The sequence below is a fragment of the Scaptodrosophila lebanonensis genome, unplaced genomic scaffold (genome assembly GCF_003285725.1).
Source record: "Scaptodrosophila lebanonensis strain 11010-0011.00,11010-0021.00 unplaced genomic scaffold, SlebRS2 tig00000238-arrow-arrow-pilon, whole genome shotgun sequence".
In the NCBI taxonomy this organism is placed as follows: domain Eukaryota; kingdom Metazoa; phylum Arthropoda; class Insecta; order Diptera; family Drosophilidae; genus Scaptodrosophila; species Scaptodrosophila lebanonensis.
This window is the reverse complement of record NW_022060625.1, coordinates 235,674-256,949: the sequence shown is the minus strand read 5'-3', so window position 1 is coordinate 256,949 and position 21,276 is coordinate 235,674. Positions and strand designations below refer to the sequence as shown.

The following is a 21,276-nucleotide window of genomic DNA, read 5'->3' as shown; positions in this document are numbered from 1 at the left end:
AATTTAAATCAACTGTTAAACAAAAAAAAAAAATGTTTATAGGAGGGCAGGGCAAATCCACAATTGATTACTGCATGGTAGGCGGAGCTTGTCACAGACTTGTCTCGGATACAGCAATAGACTACGATATGCTGCCTGACCACCTACGAATTGCAGTATCCGTTTCTTTTGAGACTGCAAGCGTAGAAAGTGAAACCATCTAGTAGTTGCTGCACTGAAACACTTAGATCCAAATACGTGTCGCGCCTACAGAGAAACGTAGAGCATCTACAAAGATTTCAAGGTCAACATGAAAGTCTAATATATGCCATCGCAAAGGCACTTAAAAATGCAGCCGATGGCTTGCAAAAGCTGTGCAACATAAGTCTCGACAAGCCTTGGGTCGACGACGAATGTGCGGATGCCAGAAATCTGTCTTTCCGCCTGAGACAAATCGCTCGCTGTAGTGATAACGCATCTGAGTGGTCAAACTATAGAGTTGCAAATTAAAATTTTATGCAGTGCTGCAATAGGCAAAAGGCAATATAATACTAGCCTAGAAATGCAGTAAATACTATAAAAAGAGAAAATCTATTTGGGCACTAGTTAAAAGACTAAAGACTAAGACATTGGGCCAGACTGCCGATTTTTTGGCATAAATTCGAAACATGAAGTTAAAGAATTGAAATTTGGTACAGGTAATGACATGTATAAGAACTGTGTTTAATTTTGGACCGATCGGACCACGCCCAATCCTACCGCCCATATAAGACACAGATACGGCCACAATAGACGGGCATTTTGTTTAAGTTTTATAAAAATATGAACAACACAAATAAATGCATACAAAAAACAAATTAACAAATACGAACAAATTTTGTTTCTATATGAACTTCCTACATATCCAGGCCTTTCATTTCCATTATCATATTATTTTTCAAAATTAAGAAATTGACAAGCTCGCAAAGTTAGCAAACAATTTCCCACCATTTTTACCAAAACGCCTTGCAGATCGAACAACTAACTTTGAAGTGTTATCAATATTACTTGTACAGTGTTGCATAAAGATCAAAAATATTTATGTTTTTGTTGTAGTTAGGGTATGCGTTTTAAGAAAGTAATATCTAAAAAGTACTGCCCACTTCTCTACATTACTCTATACCCCAACAGTTGACTACTACTTAACCACTAACCAGAAATCGCAAGCTAAAAATATGCACATTCAGTACAGCAGCAGACCACCGCAAAAAACGTATATAGAAATAGGATCGCGACAGCGTTTAAGGGTGGATGCACTGCATGATAAGGAAAATGCTTCAAAATATACATATGAAGGGGAAAACCACTTGACACTGTTAGGATAGAATAAGACAAAAAATGTAAAATTAGAGTAAGAACAATGTTTAGAGAATAAGAAAGAGCCAAATTAAATTATTAGTACATAAGTACATCTTTAAAATCTTCATACTGTCCTGGAGCAGACAACATTCCTAGTTGTGTTCTCAAGGAGTGTTCTAGTTCCCTTTTACAGCCATTACTTAAAATCTTTAATCTGTCACTTGGTTCTTCAATCTTTCCAACTATTTGGAGAGAATCTTTTTACTTATTCCCCTTCATAAAAAGGTAAGTCTGATATTTCAAACTACAGAGGTATTGTAAAGTTGTCTGCCATACCGAAATTTTTTGAAAAAAAATTTACAGAGGTGCAGCACTTTGCAGCACCTCTGTAAATCTGTCATATCTCCGGCTCAACATGGTTTCATAAAGAGACTGTCTACTACGACCAATTTGCTGGAATTTACTTCCTTGGTAAATGAAGCATATATTCTAAAAATGCAGACTGATGTCGTTCACACTGACTTCAGTAAAGCATTTGACTCTGCGGACCATGATCTTCTGCTTTTTAAGCTAAGTCGTATAGGATTTCCCTCCGCATTTTTGTGTTGGATTTCGTCTTATCTAAAACACAGATCCCAACGGATCTTGCTTAGGTCGCACATTTCTAAGCCTGTCTTTGCATCATCAGGTGTGCCTCAAGGTTGCCATCTTGGCCCCTTACATTTTACATTATTTATTAATGACCTCCCCGCTACCTTGTCACACTCTCATATTCTTATGTATGCTGATGATGTGAAACTTATTCTGACTTACAAAGACCCTTCACATTTTCATCGCCTGCAGGATGATCTGAAATGCATGCAATCTTGGTGCTTAGCTAACCACTTGCAAATGTAAGTTCATGACATTTCACCGAACCTTGCCTCATTTAGGGACGTATACGATTTCTCCTGCTTAGAATACGATAGGTGTGCTAGCTTCAAGATGATTGTTTAGTGGGAGCTATTTGTTGGCTCTATCAACAACAAATACCAAAACATCGGCTAACGAAGACTTAAATCTCTCTCCAAAAGCGGCTGGCTCTCCAGCCTATCAGGCACAACCCTTCCCCTCTCCCAATTCACATTTATCAACAGAGCCATCTGCTCTCTTCCCCTCGGTGCAAGTCCTACACCCCTCTACAAACCACTACCATATATTATCCAAATCGCTCAGAAAATTGCGAGCTCTCCATTTGGCAGCACAAGATTTTCTAAACAAATCAAAACAAACCAAAATAATAAATCCAACACTCGATACTGACAAAAACTATTTTAATCTCTCAAACTCTTCTTTAAGTAAATCCGATGAATCGGATGAGTCAATGGGGGAACTTGACTCATAGTCAAATTCCCTTCATTGTGCCCAACTCGCCAACATAAAATTTATCCTTAACATACAAATATTCATGTATATCAAAATCCTACAATGGAACATCAATGGAATCTTCAATAATTTTAATGAGCTCTCACTTCTTATACAAGATCACTCTCCGGATATTTTATGTTTGCATCATAATTTGAAAAATTTCATTTGCCCCAAGCATATACTGGCTACTTTCATAACCACCCCCAAAACACATCCTCCAAGCAAGATGTCCATATCCTCATTAAACGGAACATCCCCCATACCTACAAAATTATTAATTCAAATATTCTCTGCTCCACCCTTCAATTTAACCCCGATAATCCCATACCATTATATAGACATACATTCCACCCTGTCAAAAATTTTCAAGTAATAACTTATTACCAATTTTTACCCAGTTTTCTAGCCCGACCATAATTTTGGGAGATTTCAACTCATGGAGCCCATTATGGGGCTCTCCTCTGATTAACTGCCGTCGCAAAAACGTTGAAAGGGCTATCTCTGACAAAAACCTAATCGTCTTAAACGATCGTTCTCCCACTCACCTTTCTACACACAACACTTTAACCCATGTTGACATCTTCCTCATATCTCCTTTAATCGCCCATAGATGCGAGTGGTCAATATCTAAAAACCTATATGGAAGTGATCACTTCCCAATCTTTATTAAGCTATTCTGCCATTTTTCCCTGGACCTTACTCCACCACTACCAAAGTACAAGACTGACCTAGCAAACTGGGAACTCTTTAAGAAAAAATGCAGTAATAATCCGTACATCGGGACTTTTGGTTGCCTAAACCACCTGGTAGCCCAACTCACTAAATGCATTAGAGCTTGGTTGCAGCTGTAGCATTGCACAAACTAAGCACATACCTCATAAAGCCAAAGTTCCGTTGTGGAACAACAGTCTCCAGCAGCTCAGGAACAAGAAGCAAGCTTCCTTCTATTTATACAAAATACATATGTCTTTCACTAATCTGATCGAATATAAAAAAGCAAATGCTATATTTAAAATATACTCCTGTAAATTTCATGTACAGAGTATAAAAAGCGGTTCTTTCAGCTAAATGTACTTGTCTTGAAAACTTCACATCTAGTAATATACAACCTCATGCTCGAAACTGGATAATACCCACACACCTGGAGCTCAGCTATCGTTGTCCCAATAGCCACGCCAAACAAGCCTACACACGAGATTATCAGCTAAAACAATCGAAAAAATAATTGCTCGCAGGCTTATGTGATACATTTCTCGATACAATTTAATATCACACAACCAAGTAGCATTTAAACGGAAACACAGCACGATCCGCTTTACTGCGGATCCTGCACTTAGTGTTAAATGCCGTTTCGACCAAAAATCATGTCTCCATTTTGGCCTTTATGACCAATCGCATCTTTAGATTCAGAGTCAATAATGTCACCACAGCCGCACACAAACTACTAAACGGCATCCCCAAAGGCTCCCCCCTTTCAGTAGTTCTTTTTATGATAGCACTCGAACAAATAAACAGCATATTTAATAGATACAAAGGTATCGATTTATGCAGATGACGCTATTATATACACGAAAATTAAAAACGTAAAATTGGGCAGACAGAAATTTTAAAACATTTTACAAGACTTACTATAGAATCATCGGGAGCCTTTTCAGGTGCAACACTAGTCATAGAAAAATGTCAACTACTCATTATCTGTCGTAAATACTTTTTCCGACATAAGCCATTTAAAAATTTTGGGTATAATATTTGACTCGAAGTTTATCTTCAAGGAGCATTGGCTTTACCTAAGAAAACAACTAGAAACACGTTTAAATATTATTATACCCTGTACCCAAAGGGTACAAGGGTATATTAGTTTTGTGCGAGTGCACATGGAACACACTGAAGGAGGCTTGGTAGACCCCACAAAGTATATATATTCTTGATCAGCATGACAAGCCGAGTCGATATAGCCATGTCCGTCTGTCTGTCTGTCTGTATGAACGCAAGGATCTCAGAAAGTATGAGAGCTAGAATAACCAAACTTGGTATACAGATTCTCTGAGCCCGAGAAAGGACGAGTTTGTTCATTTTTTCTGATCCACCACCCCCACTCCCCCCTATTAACGATTTTCTATAACTCCCGTAATTCTTGGAATTTTGAACTAAAATTTGGTAGTCACATTAGGTTAGTGATTATATATCCGTATACCAAGTTTCATTATGATAGAATAATCGGAAAGAAGTTATAGCCATATAGCCATGCCCAATGCACACATACATACATATGTACAAGTACACAAACACGCATAGACACGATTCTGATGTAAGTGTAAATGTATGTATGCATGTATGGAATATTTTATATTTAATTTAGTTAATTAATTAAATTAATTTAGTTAATTAATTTAATTAATTAATTTAATTTAATTTAATTAATTTAGTTAATTAATTTAATTTAATTAATTAATTAATTTAATTATTTTAATTTTTTTTTGTGGGGTGGTACAGGGTATTTAAGAGTTGAGCCTGCTCGACTTTAGCATTCCTTTCTTGTTAAATTTTTAAGTTCGAGATAGTACACCAATGTACATATAAACACACTTATTAACATTACTCGGGCCCTTATGCTTTTCAAAATTCACTACGGTCTACCGATCTTCGGAAGGTGTTCAACGTCCCACATCAGGCAAATATAGTCCGCCGCTCTATCAACGCATTTCCTACGTCACCTATTCTCTGTATTCTGGCTGAATCTGGGTTATCCACAATTTCAGACAGGGTATTAAAAACAACAATGGATCTCATCCCGAGGCTATTCACAATAACTAATCGCCTATTGGCAAAAGACTTTTTGACTACTTTCAAATAAAATAAAATCAAATCAAAACAAGTAGAGAAGCTAAAGTCGGGTATCCCGACTTTGAAATACTCTGTAGTGGGAGGGGGAGGGAAGAAATTCCAAAATACCCATTTTCTGCGTACTTACATAAGGCATCTTAGACTAAAATTTGGTGTCCGTAGGTCTTATAGTCTCCGAGATATAGGCGATTTTTCGAATGGAAAATCGGGAAAACCGGTAGAAGGGGGGGGGGGGGGGGGGGGAATAAAATAAACCCCTGTACATTTCATGTACAGAGTATAAAAATAAAACAAACTTGCACAGCGTACACACATAAGGCATCTTTGTGCAAAGTCTGGTGTCTCTACTTCTATAGCTATTATGAAGAAAGTTATAGCCTTAAGTATAATCGCTGTCCAAGCTCTGCCCGCAGCTGTTGTTACTGCTTCAGTTTAACCCTTAGCTGCATACATACACGCATATAAACACGCAGAGACATTATTCTGATGTAAATGTATGCTGTTGAAATTGTACAAAGGGATATTTATGTCTCCACTTATGTATGTATGTATGGAATACGAACAGATAGACAGACAGGGCTAGAACGGCTGGTCTTGTCATGGTGATCAAGAATATACATGTGTATATACTTTGTGAGGTCTGCCTAGCCTGTTACATTTTTACGTCCCGAAAACCTAATATACAAGGTGTTTTCCAAAGTAAACAGGACTTTCAAAAAAAAACAGAACAAATGGTTTTTTCGGAAAAATCAATTTATTTTATTCAAAATAATCTCCTTCTGCTTCAATACAGCAAAGCATGTCGAACGAGTGTTTTAGCTCGTTGGCCGGTATGGCCACCAGTATGCCGGTGCAAGCCTTTTGAATGACCTCTACGTCTGCATAATGCTTTCCTTTCATGGGCAAATGCATTTTTCCGAAAAGGTAGAAGTCGCACGGTGCCATATCAGGTGAATACGGCGAGTGGTTAATGGTTGAAATGTGATTTTGGTCAGATAATCGGTCACAAGCGTCGATCGATTCTGATCAATTTTTGGTCGTCAGTGAATTTGTGCACACACCTTTCGTAAGCCCAAGTGTTCGGTCAAAATGCGATAAATCGATGTTTTGGAGATGTTCAATTCCATTTCCATCAATTTCAATGATGATTTCGGCTGATTTTTGATGAATTCACGCACAGTTTCGATGGAATTTTCGTTGATCACGAATTTTGATTGGCCCACATGTTGATCGTCATTTATGTCCTCACGACCACTTTGAAAACGTTGAAACCACTCTGCTACGGGATAGGCAATCATCGCCATAAACTTGTTCCATCAATTGAAACGTTTCGGTAAAAGTTTTGCCAATTTTAAAACAAAATTTAATGTTGGCTCTTTGTTCGAAGCTCATCTTCGCGCCGATAACACAAACATACTAACACTTAAATAGCAATAACTTCACTTCCAATCGATGAAATGTCATGAAATTCTCACTGGACCGAATTCGCACTGATAAAGATAGCAGATTCTAACGCACCAGTCGAGATATACATAGATTGCGCCACAAGGAGGCGCTAGATTCAAAAAGTCCTGTTTACTTTCAAGCGCACCTTGTACTCTTGTACATTTCATGTACAAGTTCCAACATAAGCTTTGCCATCTGGGTGATTCGAGCATTAAAAAGCATAACTCCAAATTTGGGAACAAAAATTTGCTTTAACATATAAGACCATTATAGAATATAACAATTTTAGGTAACTAAAACTCACCTCCAGTTCCGACAATAAATCTTTTTTTTCAATTTCGGTAGCACTTTCTTTAAGTGTTTTCACAGCGACAGTTGTAACGCCTTCAGTACCTAAATAAAAAAGTTATATACAATAAACATGCATGTTTGTGTATTTGTACATAATTTAAGTAGAATGGCATGCTGGGGTTGTAGAGGTAGGCGTTGATATTTATCTCTAAACCAAAAATTGGAGTAGCTTTATTCGGGTTACCTGACTTTGAAATACTTTGTACATATGTGTAGAATAATTAAAGAAATTAAAAAAATTAAGAAACATAAAAAAAGTAAAAAAAAACAAGTAAAAATGCTAAAGTCGGGTGTCCCGACTTTGAAATACTCTGTACATATGTTTACAATAATTATAGAAAATAAAAAAAATTAATAAAATAAAAAAAAAAATTTGATCGATTTTACCTCTCTCGATATTCGAACTCACGTAAAGGGTTTATAATTGCATAGCAATTGCGTCTGTGTGAGTGTATGTATGCCTATGCGCATCTATTCGTGTCTGTGTAAACATGTGTGCAGTCAACCAAAGCACCAGCATCAACAACAGCCGCGGGCAGCGCTTGAGCAGCGCTGCAGCAGCACATATATTTATGGCTATAACTTCTCGTTAAATCGGTCTATCATAGTGAAACTTGGCATACGGACACATAATAACCAACTGGGGGTATTTCCTAACTAACTAAAATTTGGTGTTCCTAGGTCTTATAGTCTCCGAGATATAGGCGATTATACGAATGGAAAATCGGGAAAACCCCCATTGGGGGGAAGTGGGGAGGAAAATCAAAAAAATAAAACAAAATAGTATAGAATACACACATAACGCATCTTTGTGCAAAATTTGGTGTCTCTATCTCTTATAGTCTCTGAGATCCAGGTGTTCATACGGACGGACAGACGGACAGACAGACAGACAGACAGGGCTAGATCGACTCGTCTTGTCACGCTGATCAAGAATATATATACTTTGTGGGGTCTGCCACGCCTCCTTCTGCCTTTTACATTTTTCAGCTCCCGCAAACCTAATATACTCTTGTACATTTCATGTACAGAGTATAACAAGTAAAAAAGCTAAAGTCGGGTGTCCCGACTTTGAAATACTCTGTACATATGTTTACAATAATTATAGAAAATAAAACAAATTAAGAAAATAAAAAAAAAATTTGATCGATTTTACGTCTCTCGGTATTCGAACTCACGTAAAGGGTTTATAATTGCACATTTACATAGCAATTGCGTCTGTGTGAGTGTATGTATGCCTATGCGCATCTATTCGTGTCTGTGTAAGCATTTTCGCAGTCAACCAAACAGCAACATCAACAACAGCCGCGGGCAGCGCTTGAGCAGCGCTGCAGCAGCAAATATATTTATGGCTATAACTTCTCGTTAAATCGGTCTATCATAGTGAAACTTGGTATACGGACATATAATAGCCAACTGGGGGTATTTCCAAAATTTTAGTTCGAAATTCCAAGAATTACGGGAGTAACGATTTGCGGGGTAGAGGGGGGAGGGAGGGAAATTCCAAAATATACATTTTCTGCGTATTCACACAAGGCATCTGGGACTAAAATTTGGTGACCATAGGTGTTATAGTCTCCGAGATATAGGCGATAATACGAATGGAAAATCGGGAAAACCCCCATAGGGGGGAAGTGGGGGGGAAAATCAAAAAAATAAAACAAACTCGTATAGAATACACACATAACGCATCTTTGTGCAAAATTTGGTGTCTCTATCTCTTATGGTCTCTGAGATCCAGGTGTTCATACGGACGGACAGACGGACAGACTGACAGACGGACAGACAGACAGACAGGGCTAGATATACTCGTCTCGTCATGCTGATCAAGAATATATATACTTTGTGGGGTCTGCCACGCCTCCTTCTGCCTGTTACATTTTTCAGCTCCCGCAAACCTAATATACTTCTGTACATTTCATGTACAGAGTATAAAAAGGACACAAGTGTAAGAAGTGCTGCGTTGTGTCCCTAAAAATTAATATAGTGGACTAAAACATCCAGCTCTCAAAGAAAATTAAAAAGTGTTATGTTATCATTTATACCAATATAAAATTATTAAATATTGTGCGGAAATTTCAAAGTACTGCACTAAAAATCAATATGGCAAACGAAGCCCAAATAATAAAAGAGCAAGAGGGCATAGGAAGAGTTTTGGAGGCCATTTACAATGCAGCGACAAAATGGGATGGATCGGGTCAACAGCTGGACCAGTGGAACCGCAAGGTAGAAGAGCTGAGGATCCAGTTCGAGGCAAATAAAATCGGACTGCAAAATCCTTCAGCAACAATATTGAAATCACCATATTTTAAAGAAAAATTTGGAGAAAAGGTAAGTGAACTTTTTACAGTTACTTACTCATTATTGGGGCAAATGAATAAGCAGATAAATAGGAAGGCTGATTTGCGAGAATCGCAGTCATTAGTAGGCCCAGATAATACAAAAAGTGCGGCTTTTTTAACAGCAGATAGAACATGCTTTAAAATGTTTTAAGATGTCCTTAAAAAGATATGATGGAAAAGATTTCAGTGAAATCGAAAAAGCTAAATCCCGTGCAGATGATCTTTATTATCAATATTCAAATGAATGGGGTATAGGAGAGTTAGAAGAAACGTTTGAGAGGTTAACAGACCAATATTACGAATCCGGAATTAAAAAAGGAAAATATGAACTTCGACTTGCCAAAAATTGAAATACCGTGTTTTTATGGAAGCTATACAGAGTGGAATACGTTCAAGGAACTTTTCAAAAAATTGACCCCCTGTTAACATTCTTAGAGCATGAATGTTCTGCATTAGAAGCTTGCCAAATGGATGGTAACAACAATGCGCGGAAGAATAAAAATCAAAAGCCAAGTTTATATCACAAAATAGAAAAAAGACTTGTGTTTTGGAATGCAATTATAGTATATAAGTGTCCGAAATTTAAACAAGTAAAAAAGCTAAAGTCGGGTGTCCCGACTTTGAAATACTCTGTACATATGTTTACAATAATTATAGAAAATAAAAAAATTAAGAAAATAAAAAAAAATTTGATCGATTTTACCTCTCTCGGTATTCGAACTCACGTAAAGGGTGTATAATTGCACATTTACATAGCAATTGCGTCTGTGTGAGTGTATGTATGCCTATGCGCATCTATTCGTGTCTGTGTAAGCATTTTCGCAGTCAACCAAACAGCAACATCAACAACAGCCGCGGGCAGTGCTTGAGCAGCGCTGCAGCAGCGCTGCATCAACAAATATATTTATGGCTATAACTTCTTGTTAAATCGGTCTATCATAATGAAATTTGGCATACGGACACATAATAACCAACTGGGGGTATTTCCAAAATTTTAGTTCGAAATTCCAAGAATTACGGGAGTTACGATTTGCGGGGTAGAGGGGGGAGGGAGGGGAATTCCAAAATATACATTTTCTGCGTATTCACATAAGGCATCTGGGACTAAAATTTGGTGTTCCTAGGTCTTATAGTCTCCGAGATATAGGCGATTATACGAATGGAAAATCGGGAAAACCCCCATAGGGGGGAAGTGGGGGGGAAAATCAAAAAAATAAAACAAACTCGTATAGAATACACACATAACGCATCTTTGTGCAAAATTTGGTGTCTCTATCTCTTATAGTCTCTGAGATCCAGGTGTTCATACGGACGGACAGACGGACAGACAGACAGACAGGGCTAGATCGACTCGTCTCGTCATGCTGATCAAGAATATATATACTTTGTGGGGTCTGCCACGCCTCCTTCTGCCTGTTACATTTTTCAGCTCCCGCAAACCTAATATACTCTTGTACATTTCATGTACAGAGTATAAAAACTTACGATAAGAGAAAGATGGCAAATAATAAAAAAGAACTAAATTTGTGGAAAATGCTTGCAGGTGGGACATTCCTTTGCCACCTGTAGTTGGGTTTTTCGCACATGCTGCGGTCCACATCATAATCTTTTACACATAAACAATTCAGTAGTGACTAGCTCAAAATGGTTCAAAAATGAGAAAAAATGTGTTTTGTTATCAACAGCAGTCGTTGAAGTATTAGATGGAGAAGGCAAATGGCAAAACTGTAGAGTATTATTAGACAGTGGCTCGGAAGTAAATTTCATCACTACCGAGTTTAAGCGAAAATTAAAATTAAAGGCAGAAAAGGTACAGGAAACTATTGAAGGTTTTTCAGATAACTTTTCTCAAATAAACGAAGGTATGAGTGCTCAGATTAGATCGAAAACCACAGAATTCAACACCGAAATTGAGGTATTAATTAGTAAAAAAAATTGTATCTAATATGCCAAAGAAGAGGTTTGAAATTGGAAATATTCCACATCACATAGAGTTAGCGGATCCACAGTTCAACATTCCACAAGGTATTGATATGCTTCTCGGTATTATCTGGTGCATGAAACGGAAAAATCTGGAAAGATTCAATTGAACGAAGGAAGATTGCGTTTACGAGAAACGCTTTTTGGTTGGGCTGCTTACGGTAAAATAGAGTTAGAGAATCCTTCAAAAGAAGGTCGAATAGTGACCTATTCTGGAGTTGGCATTGAACATCAACTTGGGAAATTGAAGAAAAAATGAAGAAACATTACATTAACAAAGGAGGAGGTAGAATGTGAACAGGAATTCGAACAAAATGTGTCAAGAGGAGCCGATAGACAATATATTGTTGCTCTGCCATTTAAAAACACACCGAAAAACTTAGGATATTCTGAATCTCAAGCCGTTTTTCGGCATTAGAAAGAAAATTCAATAAACACCCAAGCCTAAAGGAGCAATACACAAATTTCATAAAAGAATATATCGAATTAGGGCATATGATATATATATTATATATAATTGCAAATGCGGAAAAGTTAAAATCCAAATATTATCTCCCTCATCACGCTATTTTACGGCCGGAAAGCACTACTACCAAGCTGAGAGTCGTGTTTGATGCATCATGCAAAACGTCTAATGGTATAGCATTAAACGACGTATTGCATGCAGGTCCAAGACTGCAGGAAGATTTGTTTAACATATTACTTCGATTCCGAAAACACACATATGTTATTACAGCAGACATAGAAAAAATGTATAGACAAATTTGAATTAAGCCGGAGGATCAAAAGTATCAGCTTATATATTGGAGATGGGAACAGGGAATGCCTTTAAATACATATGCTTTGCAAACAGTAACATATGGAACAAAAGCTTCGCCATATTTAGCAGTAAAATGTTTGAAAAAATCCGCAGAAAAAATAAAAAATAAATGGGCTAAGGCGGGTGAAGCAATTGAAAATGACTTCTACATGGACGATTTAATGACTGGGGCAAATACAATAAAAGAACTGTAAGAAGTACAAAAACAAATAACTGGCACTCTTAAAAAAGATGGATTTCATTTAAGAAAATGGTGTTCAAATAGCGTAGACCTTTTAAAATCAATGTCGGTAGCAGATAGAGGGATGAAAGTAGAATTTAATATAGAGCAAGCTAATCCCATTAAGTCATTAGGAGTTGCCTGGTTACCAGAAACGGATGACTTCTCGATTAAATGCAACTGGGAATGTGATAGTAAGGTAACCAAACGCAGCATTCGGTCAGACATTTCGAAAATATTTGATCCTTTTAAACCTAAGTCCAGTGACAGTGACAACGAAAATTCTGATGCAAGATCTATGGAAATCCTAGTTAGACTGGGACCAAGCGCCTTCAGAAGAAAGTGTAAAGGCATGGGAAAAAATAAAAAAAGAACTCCCAATACTAAATGAAATGAAAATACCCAGAATGTTAATTGGAAACAACGCCAAAACAATAGAGTTGCATGGTTTCGGCGATGCATCTGAGAAAGCATATGGTGCAGTTATCTATATTAAATCAATAGATTGTAACAATAAAATTAGAATTAACATAGCCGCGTCCAAATCCAGAGTAGCGCCAATTAAACTTTTAACAATACCAAGGCTTGAATTATGCGCCGCAGTACTTTTAGTTGAGTTAACGAAAAAGGTTACAGATAGTTTTAAAATCCAATTCAGCAAAATTTTCTACTACAGCGATTCACAAATTGTGCTTAGCTGGTTAAAACTTGACCCAGCGTCATTAAAAACATTTGTGGCAAATAGAGTTCACTTTATTCAAACAGAAACAAAAATTGCATGTTGGCAGTTTGTTGAGTCAGAGCAGAATCCAGCGGACATCGTGGCTAGAGGTAAATACCCATCGGAGTTAATAGGAAACCAGCTGTGGTTTCAAGGGCCATTATTTTTAAAAAGTAATAATCACCAGTTTCGACATAATTCAGTTACATTAAAGGAAATCCCTGATATAAAAAAAATACATATAATGCATTACTTGTTAAAAAAGGATCCATATTTCATGAGATCAACCACAAAAACAACTTTGATTTTTTACAAAATGTGCTGGCAATGATAATAATGTTTAGAGACAAGTGCAGAAAAACAGAAGTAAAACCATGGTTAAGCTATAAAAAAGCAAAATTACAAAAAATTGTATCCGCTGTTTTAAGGCACACCCAAGACAGATACATCAGTTTATGGGCAACCTGCCAGAAGATCGAGTAATTCGATCACGTCCGTTTTTGAATATTGGAATAGATTTTCTCGGTCCCATAGCTATTCATCATAAAATGAGAGGAAAACGAGTTGACAAAGCCTATGTGTGTGTATTTGTTTGTTTTGCTACGAAGGCAGTGTCAGATATGACTTCTGCAGCCTTCATAGGGGCTCTGAAAAGATTTGTAGGTAGAAGGAGCTGTCCACAAAAAATTTACTGCGATAATGGGACAAATTTTATAGGCGCAGCGAATAGTCCGAATGAAATATATAAATTATTTAAGGACCAAATTCAGATAGATGAAATAGACAAGTTTTGTGTGGAGCGGCAAATTGAATGGGAGTCTGGGAAGCATGCGTGAAGTCCGTTAAAAAGCATTTTACGCGTTCTATAGAAGGAATAATGACCTTTGAAGAAATTACCACACTAATGATAGAAATAGAAGCGATTTTAAATTCAAGACCATTAACTCCGCTGTCAGAAGATCCAAATGATCTTCAGGTTCTGACCCCAGGGCATTTTATATTGGGAGAGTCTTTTTCTACAATAGTAGACTCAGTAGACAGTAAAAGTTATAAAGGGTTGCGAGACCACTGGGAGGCAGTTCAAGAAAACAAAGAACAGTTTTGGAAACGGTGGTCGTTAGAATATTTGTCCGAATTGCAAAAGCGTTACAAGTGGGTATTATTAAAGGAAGAAAATCTGGCCCAAATGCATTGAAAGAGGGTAAAGGTGGCCTTTGTAGAATGGTAGAAGTAAGGACAAGCAATGGAATATCGCTAAGGTCGGTGCACAATGTTTGTCCTTTTCCTGGCGAAGACGAGGATAACTCGTCAACTGCGGTAGTTACAACCGCAATACAAACAAGTAACACAAATAAAATACAAAATAGTTATGAAAATGAACAGTATAAACCCAAGCCTGTAAAGTTAAAAAATAAGAATGTAATTTTATTTATTTTAACATTTTTGTCGATATTTAACAATGTTAAGAGTAAAAAAATAGAATATTTAGAAAATAAGGCAGGGATATTTTTTGAGAACGTTGGCGACGTGGGATTAACGCGGACATCATGGAATATAATTATTCACTCAAATCTGGATGACTATTGGGCATTTAAGCATCGAATAGAAGCATCTTGGTCCGTATTACAACATCTTAAGGAGAAGATTCAAAAAGACAGAACTCTAGACTCAACGATGAAGCTGTTAAAAAACAAATTCAATAGGCTAGAACAAAATAATGACAATATTGTTCAAAATCAGAGGAGCAAGAAAGAACGACAACCTCGAGCGCCGCTCAGTTTCATGGGCAACGTTTTCCACGCCGTATTTGGATTAATAGATGAAGACCATGCGGACGTATTGCTCAACAAAATCAACCAGAGCAGAGACAACGAGGAGTATCTCCGGGACCTAATTCGTAACCAGTCATCAGTGCAGGATTCTACAATAACCATTATGCGGAAACAGAATGAAGTCTATAAGTGCTATAAATAAGAAACTAGACAACGATAACATTCTTGCCGCATTAGAAAGCGTTTCAATTGGGATGGATGCCTTCGAAGAGTTGCAGCGGGACATCATCGCTGTAGTCTGGAACACTAAGGGGAATTTTCTGGGGAGCTTGATGTCTTTGAAGCAATTTGAGCAGCAGATTCAAGTCATGGCTTTAAATATGGCTGAGGGCGTCCAATTACCAGATACGGATCCTTTCGAGCTGGGTAAAATTGCAAAAATAACGACGAGGGCTACAAGTACCTCACTGTTATCTATATATATAAAACAGTTTGTCCTGACTGACTGACTGACTGACTGACTGACTGACTGACTGACTGACTGACTGATTGGCAATCAACGCACAGCCCAAACGGTAAGAGCTAGGAAGCTGAAATTTGGACACAAGATCCCTCTTATAGTGAAAGTGAGCACTAAGAAGGGGTTTCGGAAAATTCGAGCTCCAAAGGGGGGAAAACGAGCTCCAACGTTTGTATGAAAAATCTACAATTTTTATCCGATTAACTTCAAACTTAGTTTGTATACTCTCACAAAGAATACCAAAAAAAACTGTATACTTGGATTTTCAATATTTTTCCTGCGGCCTGAATAATAATGATTTTCCGGTGGAAAATTCGGTAAACGAAAAGCTATTTTCAATCAACGCACAGCCCAAACGGTTAGAGCTAGGAGGCTGAAAATTGGACACATGTTGTCTTCAGTGGTGTAGGTGAGCACTAAGAAGCGGTTTTGGAAAATTCGAACGCCAAAGGGGGGAAAACGGGCTCCAACGTGTGTATGAAAATTCTACAATTTTCATCCAATTAACTTCAAACTTAGTTTGTATACTCTCAAAAAGAATACAAGAAAAACTGTGTACTTGGTTTTTCACCATTTTTCCTTGGGCATGAAAAAGGGGGGGTTTTCCGTGGAAAAATTGAAACACAATCAACACCCCACAGCCCAAACGGTAAAAGCTAGGAAACTGAAATTTGGGCTCAAGTATCCTATCATGGTGTAGATGCGCACTAAGAAGGGATTTTGGAAAATTCGAGCTCCAAAGGGGGGAAAAGTAGCTCCAAAGTTTGTTTGAAAATTCTGCATTTCTGAATCGATCAACTTTAAATTTTTAAAATCTATAAAAGAATACAAACAAAACTGCATACTCGGTTCGAAATTTGTGTTGGAGCTTGAATTATTGGGGTTTTAATATTTATTCATTTTTTCAAATGAAAAGTTTGTGTTATAAATTTTGTCCGATCGATTTCAAATTTGGGTAATATAATCTACGTAACTAAAATTACAACTTTGCATTTAACGATTTTTAAAATATGCATTTTACAAATGCAGGCAGAACAAACAATACAAAATATCAAACAGTTGGGGACAACTAAGTATACATACACACACACATACATACATACAAGCAGCTGGTCGTGTAGTTGCGTGCAAACGGTTGGAGTAGCCAAAGCAAAATGTGAGACACTAATGTGTGAATGTTCATTTGTACAAATGTATGTACATACATATGTATGTATAAAAGTACATTCGTCTTGCACTGACAGGGCAAGAAATGTTAATTAATTAAAAATTATTAACATTATAACATAAACATTTTTATGTTATTTTTTCTTTGTTTAGTACATTTGGCATAAGGGATTTTAGGACAACGGACTACAAGGGCGTACGCAGGTTGGGCAGGGGGGACATTGCTCCCCTTAGAAAGAATTTCGCATTATGAATTACACCAGCACCATATGTATTACATACGTACATACATATGTACATACGTCTGTATGTATAGTATGTACATATGTACATCAATAAGTATGTATGTACGTACATACATTCTTATATACATATATAGGTTTGTATGTATGCAGTGGGCCATCGAACACTGTTGTTGTTCTATGGTTTCAAATCAAAATTTTTTAAACAACAACTTCAAGTTATTGGCTCGCAAATCTTCTTTCGTTTTGATAATTTACGGCTGTTAATTGCATACGAAAAATGCCAAAAGTTTACAGTTACCGTACACATACAAATACATTTGTATGTATGTATGTATGTGTACAGTGAACAATCGAATACAGTATTATAATCAATAACTCTCAAACGATGTTTTTCGATGTATTTGTATTCGACATGTATTACGATATATCAACACAAGTATCGATATTTTCGATATATCGCATTTAATTTTATTATTGGGGTTTTAATATTTATTCACTTTTTCAAATGAATAGTTTGTGTTATAAATTTTGTCCGATCGATTTCAAATTTGGGTAATGTAATCAACATTATATCAACAAATTGGCATTCAACGATTAAAATATAGCAATATGTTTTTTACTTGCCATATATCAAATATCAAATAGTTGGGGACATCACATACACACACTCACACATACATACAACAAGCAACAGTTCGTGCCTACGCATATTCTGCTTCGCATTGCGGGCAGATGTATGTATGTATGATTTGTTCTTATTGATCTCAATAAATAATTAGATTTTATTATTTAAATATTCTGCTTATTGCATTCGAACTTCGATATTTTGATGGTATCGGTGGCTTCAACTATCGAAAGTTTTACTCTAGCAAATTGAGATGAGAATTGTCAGTGCTTTTTGATCGTGGCTCATCGCTGCACGGCACTGACACGAGTGCCGTGTTTCATATTCCGAGTTTGTGCGTGACCGTATTGACTCAATATGGCACGAAAAGACGCAAATGTGAATTTAAAATTAGGATATACCCTTATAATTATTCCCTTTTTTTGCACATAGTCTATCTTAAAACGTTGCGTTATCTCTATATATAAAACAGTTTGTCCTGACTAATTGGTGATCATCGCACAGCCCAAATGGTAAAAGATGAAATTTGGACTCAAGTATCCTTTCATAGTATCCATCATAGTGTAGGAGCACACTAAGAAAGGCTTTTGGAAAATTCTAGCTCCAAAGGGGGGAAAACGAGCTTTAAAAAATATTAGTTATAGTGGTCATGTTCGTTGAACGAAATAGTTTGGCAAGAACAAAAATGTAACGGACTACTGAACAATTTTTTGTCAAGAACAGAAAATGTTCATTTAAATACCTTAAATGCCTTCCTACTGGTAACTTATAAGGTGAAAACATATGGGTAGGTTATGCACACACAAAATAAATACAATTGGAAACATTATATTGAGCCGGGTTAAGACGGGCAATACCTGCTAGTTTAACATAAGAATCCCATTAATAAATCACAATAAAACAAGATAGAACGCTACAGTCGAGCAAGCCCGACAGTAAAATAGCCTGTACTCTCCACAAAAAGGAAAAATTAAAAAAAAAAATTTTTTTTTAATTAAATTATTAAAAAAAATGAATGAATTTATTAATTAAAATAATTAATTAAATTAAATTAAATTAGAATACATGTTTATGTTCAGTTTAAACAGCATACATTTACATCACGTACCTATGCGTGTTTATATGCGTGTATGTATGCAGCACAAAGTTGAACCAAAGCAGCAACAACAACAACAGCTGCGGGCAGCGCTGCCGACAGAGCTGCAGGCAGCGCATGAGCAGCGATTTTACTTATGGCTATAACTTTCTTCAGAATTGACCTATCATGATGAAATTTGTCACACGGACACATTAGTACTAACTGGATGTACCTACCAAAATTGATTTTAAAATTATTATTCGAGAATTACGGAAGTTATAAGAAAAAATACGAATTGCGGGGGAGTGGGGGGGTGTATCAGAAAAAATAAACAAACAGACAGACGGACAGACGGACATGGCTATATCGACTCGTCTTCTCATCCTGATCAAGAATATATATACTTTGTGGGGTCTGCCACGCCTCCTTCTGTGTGTTACATACATGTGCACAAAACTAGTATAGCCTTTCACCCTTTGGGTACAGGCTATAATGAGAGCTTATGTAATCTACCCATATCCCACATTACACGATGGAAAATTCGTCAGTATTCAGCCCGAATTTACTCAAATACTCGTCGATGACAACTCAGTCAGTTTCTATGGACTAACAGAAGGGAATCTAAATTACTGCCAAAAGATGGAGAGGCTGCTTTTATGTCCGCAAATCCACCCAATATACAACGTTAACGCTGCTACAAATTGCGACATATTACTTTTACTAAAAACAAAAACGCTGCCGCCTACCTGCCAGGTAAACGTGATGAACCCTCGAAATTATTGGGCTCAACTTCACAAGGCTAACTCCTGGATATTTTCACTGCCAAATAAAATAACAGCGGAAATGCATTGCAAGGAAAATATCACAAGCCTCGCCATATTTGGTCAAGGGATGCTTCCTACAGACTGAAGAAGCCAACTTGTGCGCATACGAGGATAGTACTATGGATGTTAACTTCCGTCTACCAACAGTAAATCTGCCCAGCCAATTGCCTGAAATAAGCCATATGCAGATAGAGGGTGAAATCAAAACATTTAAGGTACGTGATATCCCAAGGATCAAAACAATCTTCAATTTCCCGATTCATCTCGATACACATCAAATGGCACCCAATTTCTACCCGTAACATTTGCCTTACCACGCTTATCCTAAAAACTAAGAAAATATATGTCATCATGTACAATTATAATTAAACTTTACAAATAATTAACTAGTTGAAATCCTAACGAGGTCCTAAATAAACGTAAATTAATTGATAAGCTAGATTTGCTCTGTCTGGACCACGAATGGTACATTATCACATTGTTATAGATAAAACCTCGATAAGAAACACAGATATGCTCTATTATACAGTTCGGCCTCAGACGCCGAACATAACACCAACATTTTCGTAGCTGGCAGGCGCCAGCTCAATAGATAAGGATGTGTAAGTACACAAATCATTAGCTAAGGCTCGCCACCGCGCTGGATGAGCATGCTGCGGCTGGCTAACATGAGTTACCTGATAAAGTACGCACACATGGTAGAAGATAAGGAATCGATGATAGTATGTAGACGATAGCATAAGAACTAGGATAAGAATTTATATATAAATAAAGCATTCGAGCTATCGACGTTGTCCATTCATCCAAAAAACTTTGTCGCGTATTATTGTCCTCGCACCAATCCTGCTCCGCTCAATACAAATATACATACCTTGTGGGGTGTACCACGCCTCCTCCTGGGTGTTACATGTACACTCTCGCACAAAACTATGACCCTTTGAATATAGGGTACCCTTTTACCCTTTAGGTACAGGGTATAAAAATATGCTATCCAGTGCCTATAGCCCTAAACAAATTTTGCCATTTTTACAACACTAATAAAAAGGGTTTTCGAAAAGTATGTAACAGGCAGAAGGAATCATCTTTGACCGCATAAGGGATATATACATATTCTTAATCAGCATCAATCAATCTACATATGTCAGTCCGTCAGTCTGCCCGTCTGGATGAACGCCTGAATTTCGGGGCTGAACACACATTAGCCAAACTTGGTATGTAAACGTTGCACGTTTCGCGTTTCCCTTCTTAATAATTATAAAACTCATTTTTTGTTGGTATTTTTTGGTTTATTTAAAATAGCGATTCCTGTTACTTTGAATTACAATTTTATTACTGCGGCCGCCTCGGCTGGCTTCCTCTGAAAAGACAATTTTTCGAGCAAAATCGTTGATTATGTAAATGAAGCTGCTCTAAGCCCTAAACGTGAAGCGATAATGAAGCTGTTGAACGTATGCCTGCATACGCTGAGTCAATAGGACTTTGTAAAAGCATAATACGACATTTGTGCAAAATTTGTATCTGGCTAAGGCAGCCACATTCTCGCCAGCTTGCATTCTACGAGCAAGAATCCTACGCATGCCAGTTTCACAAACTCTTT

The 21,276-nt window shown here is 37.1% G+C and overlaps 1 protein-coding gene across 2 annotated transcripts in view; it reads right to left on the bottom strand.

Annotated features, from left to right (window-relative positions):
• LOC115630050 (tyrosine kinase receptor Cad96Ca) overlaps window positions 1-21,276 on the bottom strand; it is a 216,022-nt gene that overhangs the window by 112,099 nt on the left and 82,647 nt on the right. For both annotated transcript variants that reach the window (XM_030526682.1, XM_030526681.1), the window contains exon 6: window positions 7,319-7,407. In XM_030526682.1, the coding sequence (XP_030382542.1) occupies window positions 7,319-7,407 (89 nt within the window). The remainder of the gene's footprint in view (window positions 1-7,318; window positions 7,408-21,276) is intronic.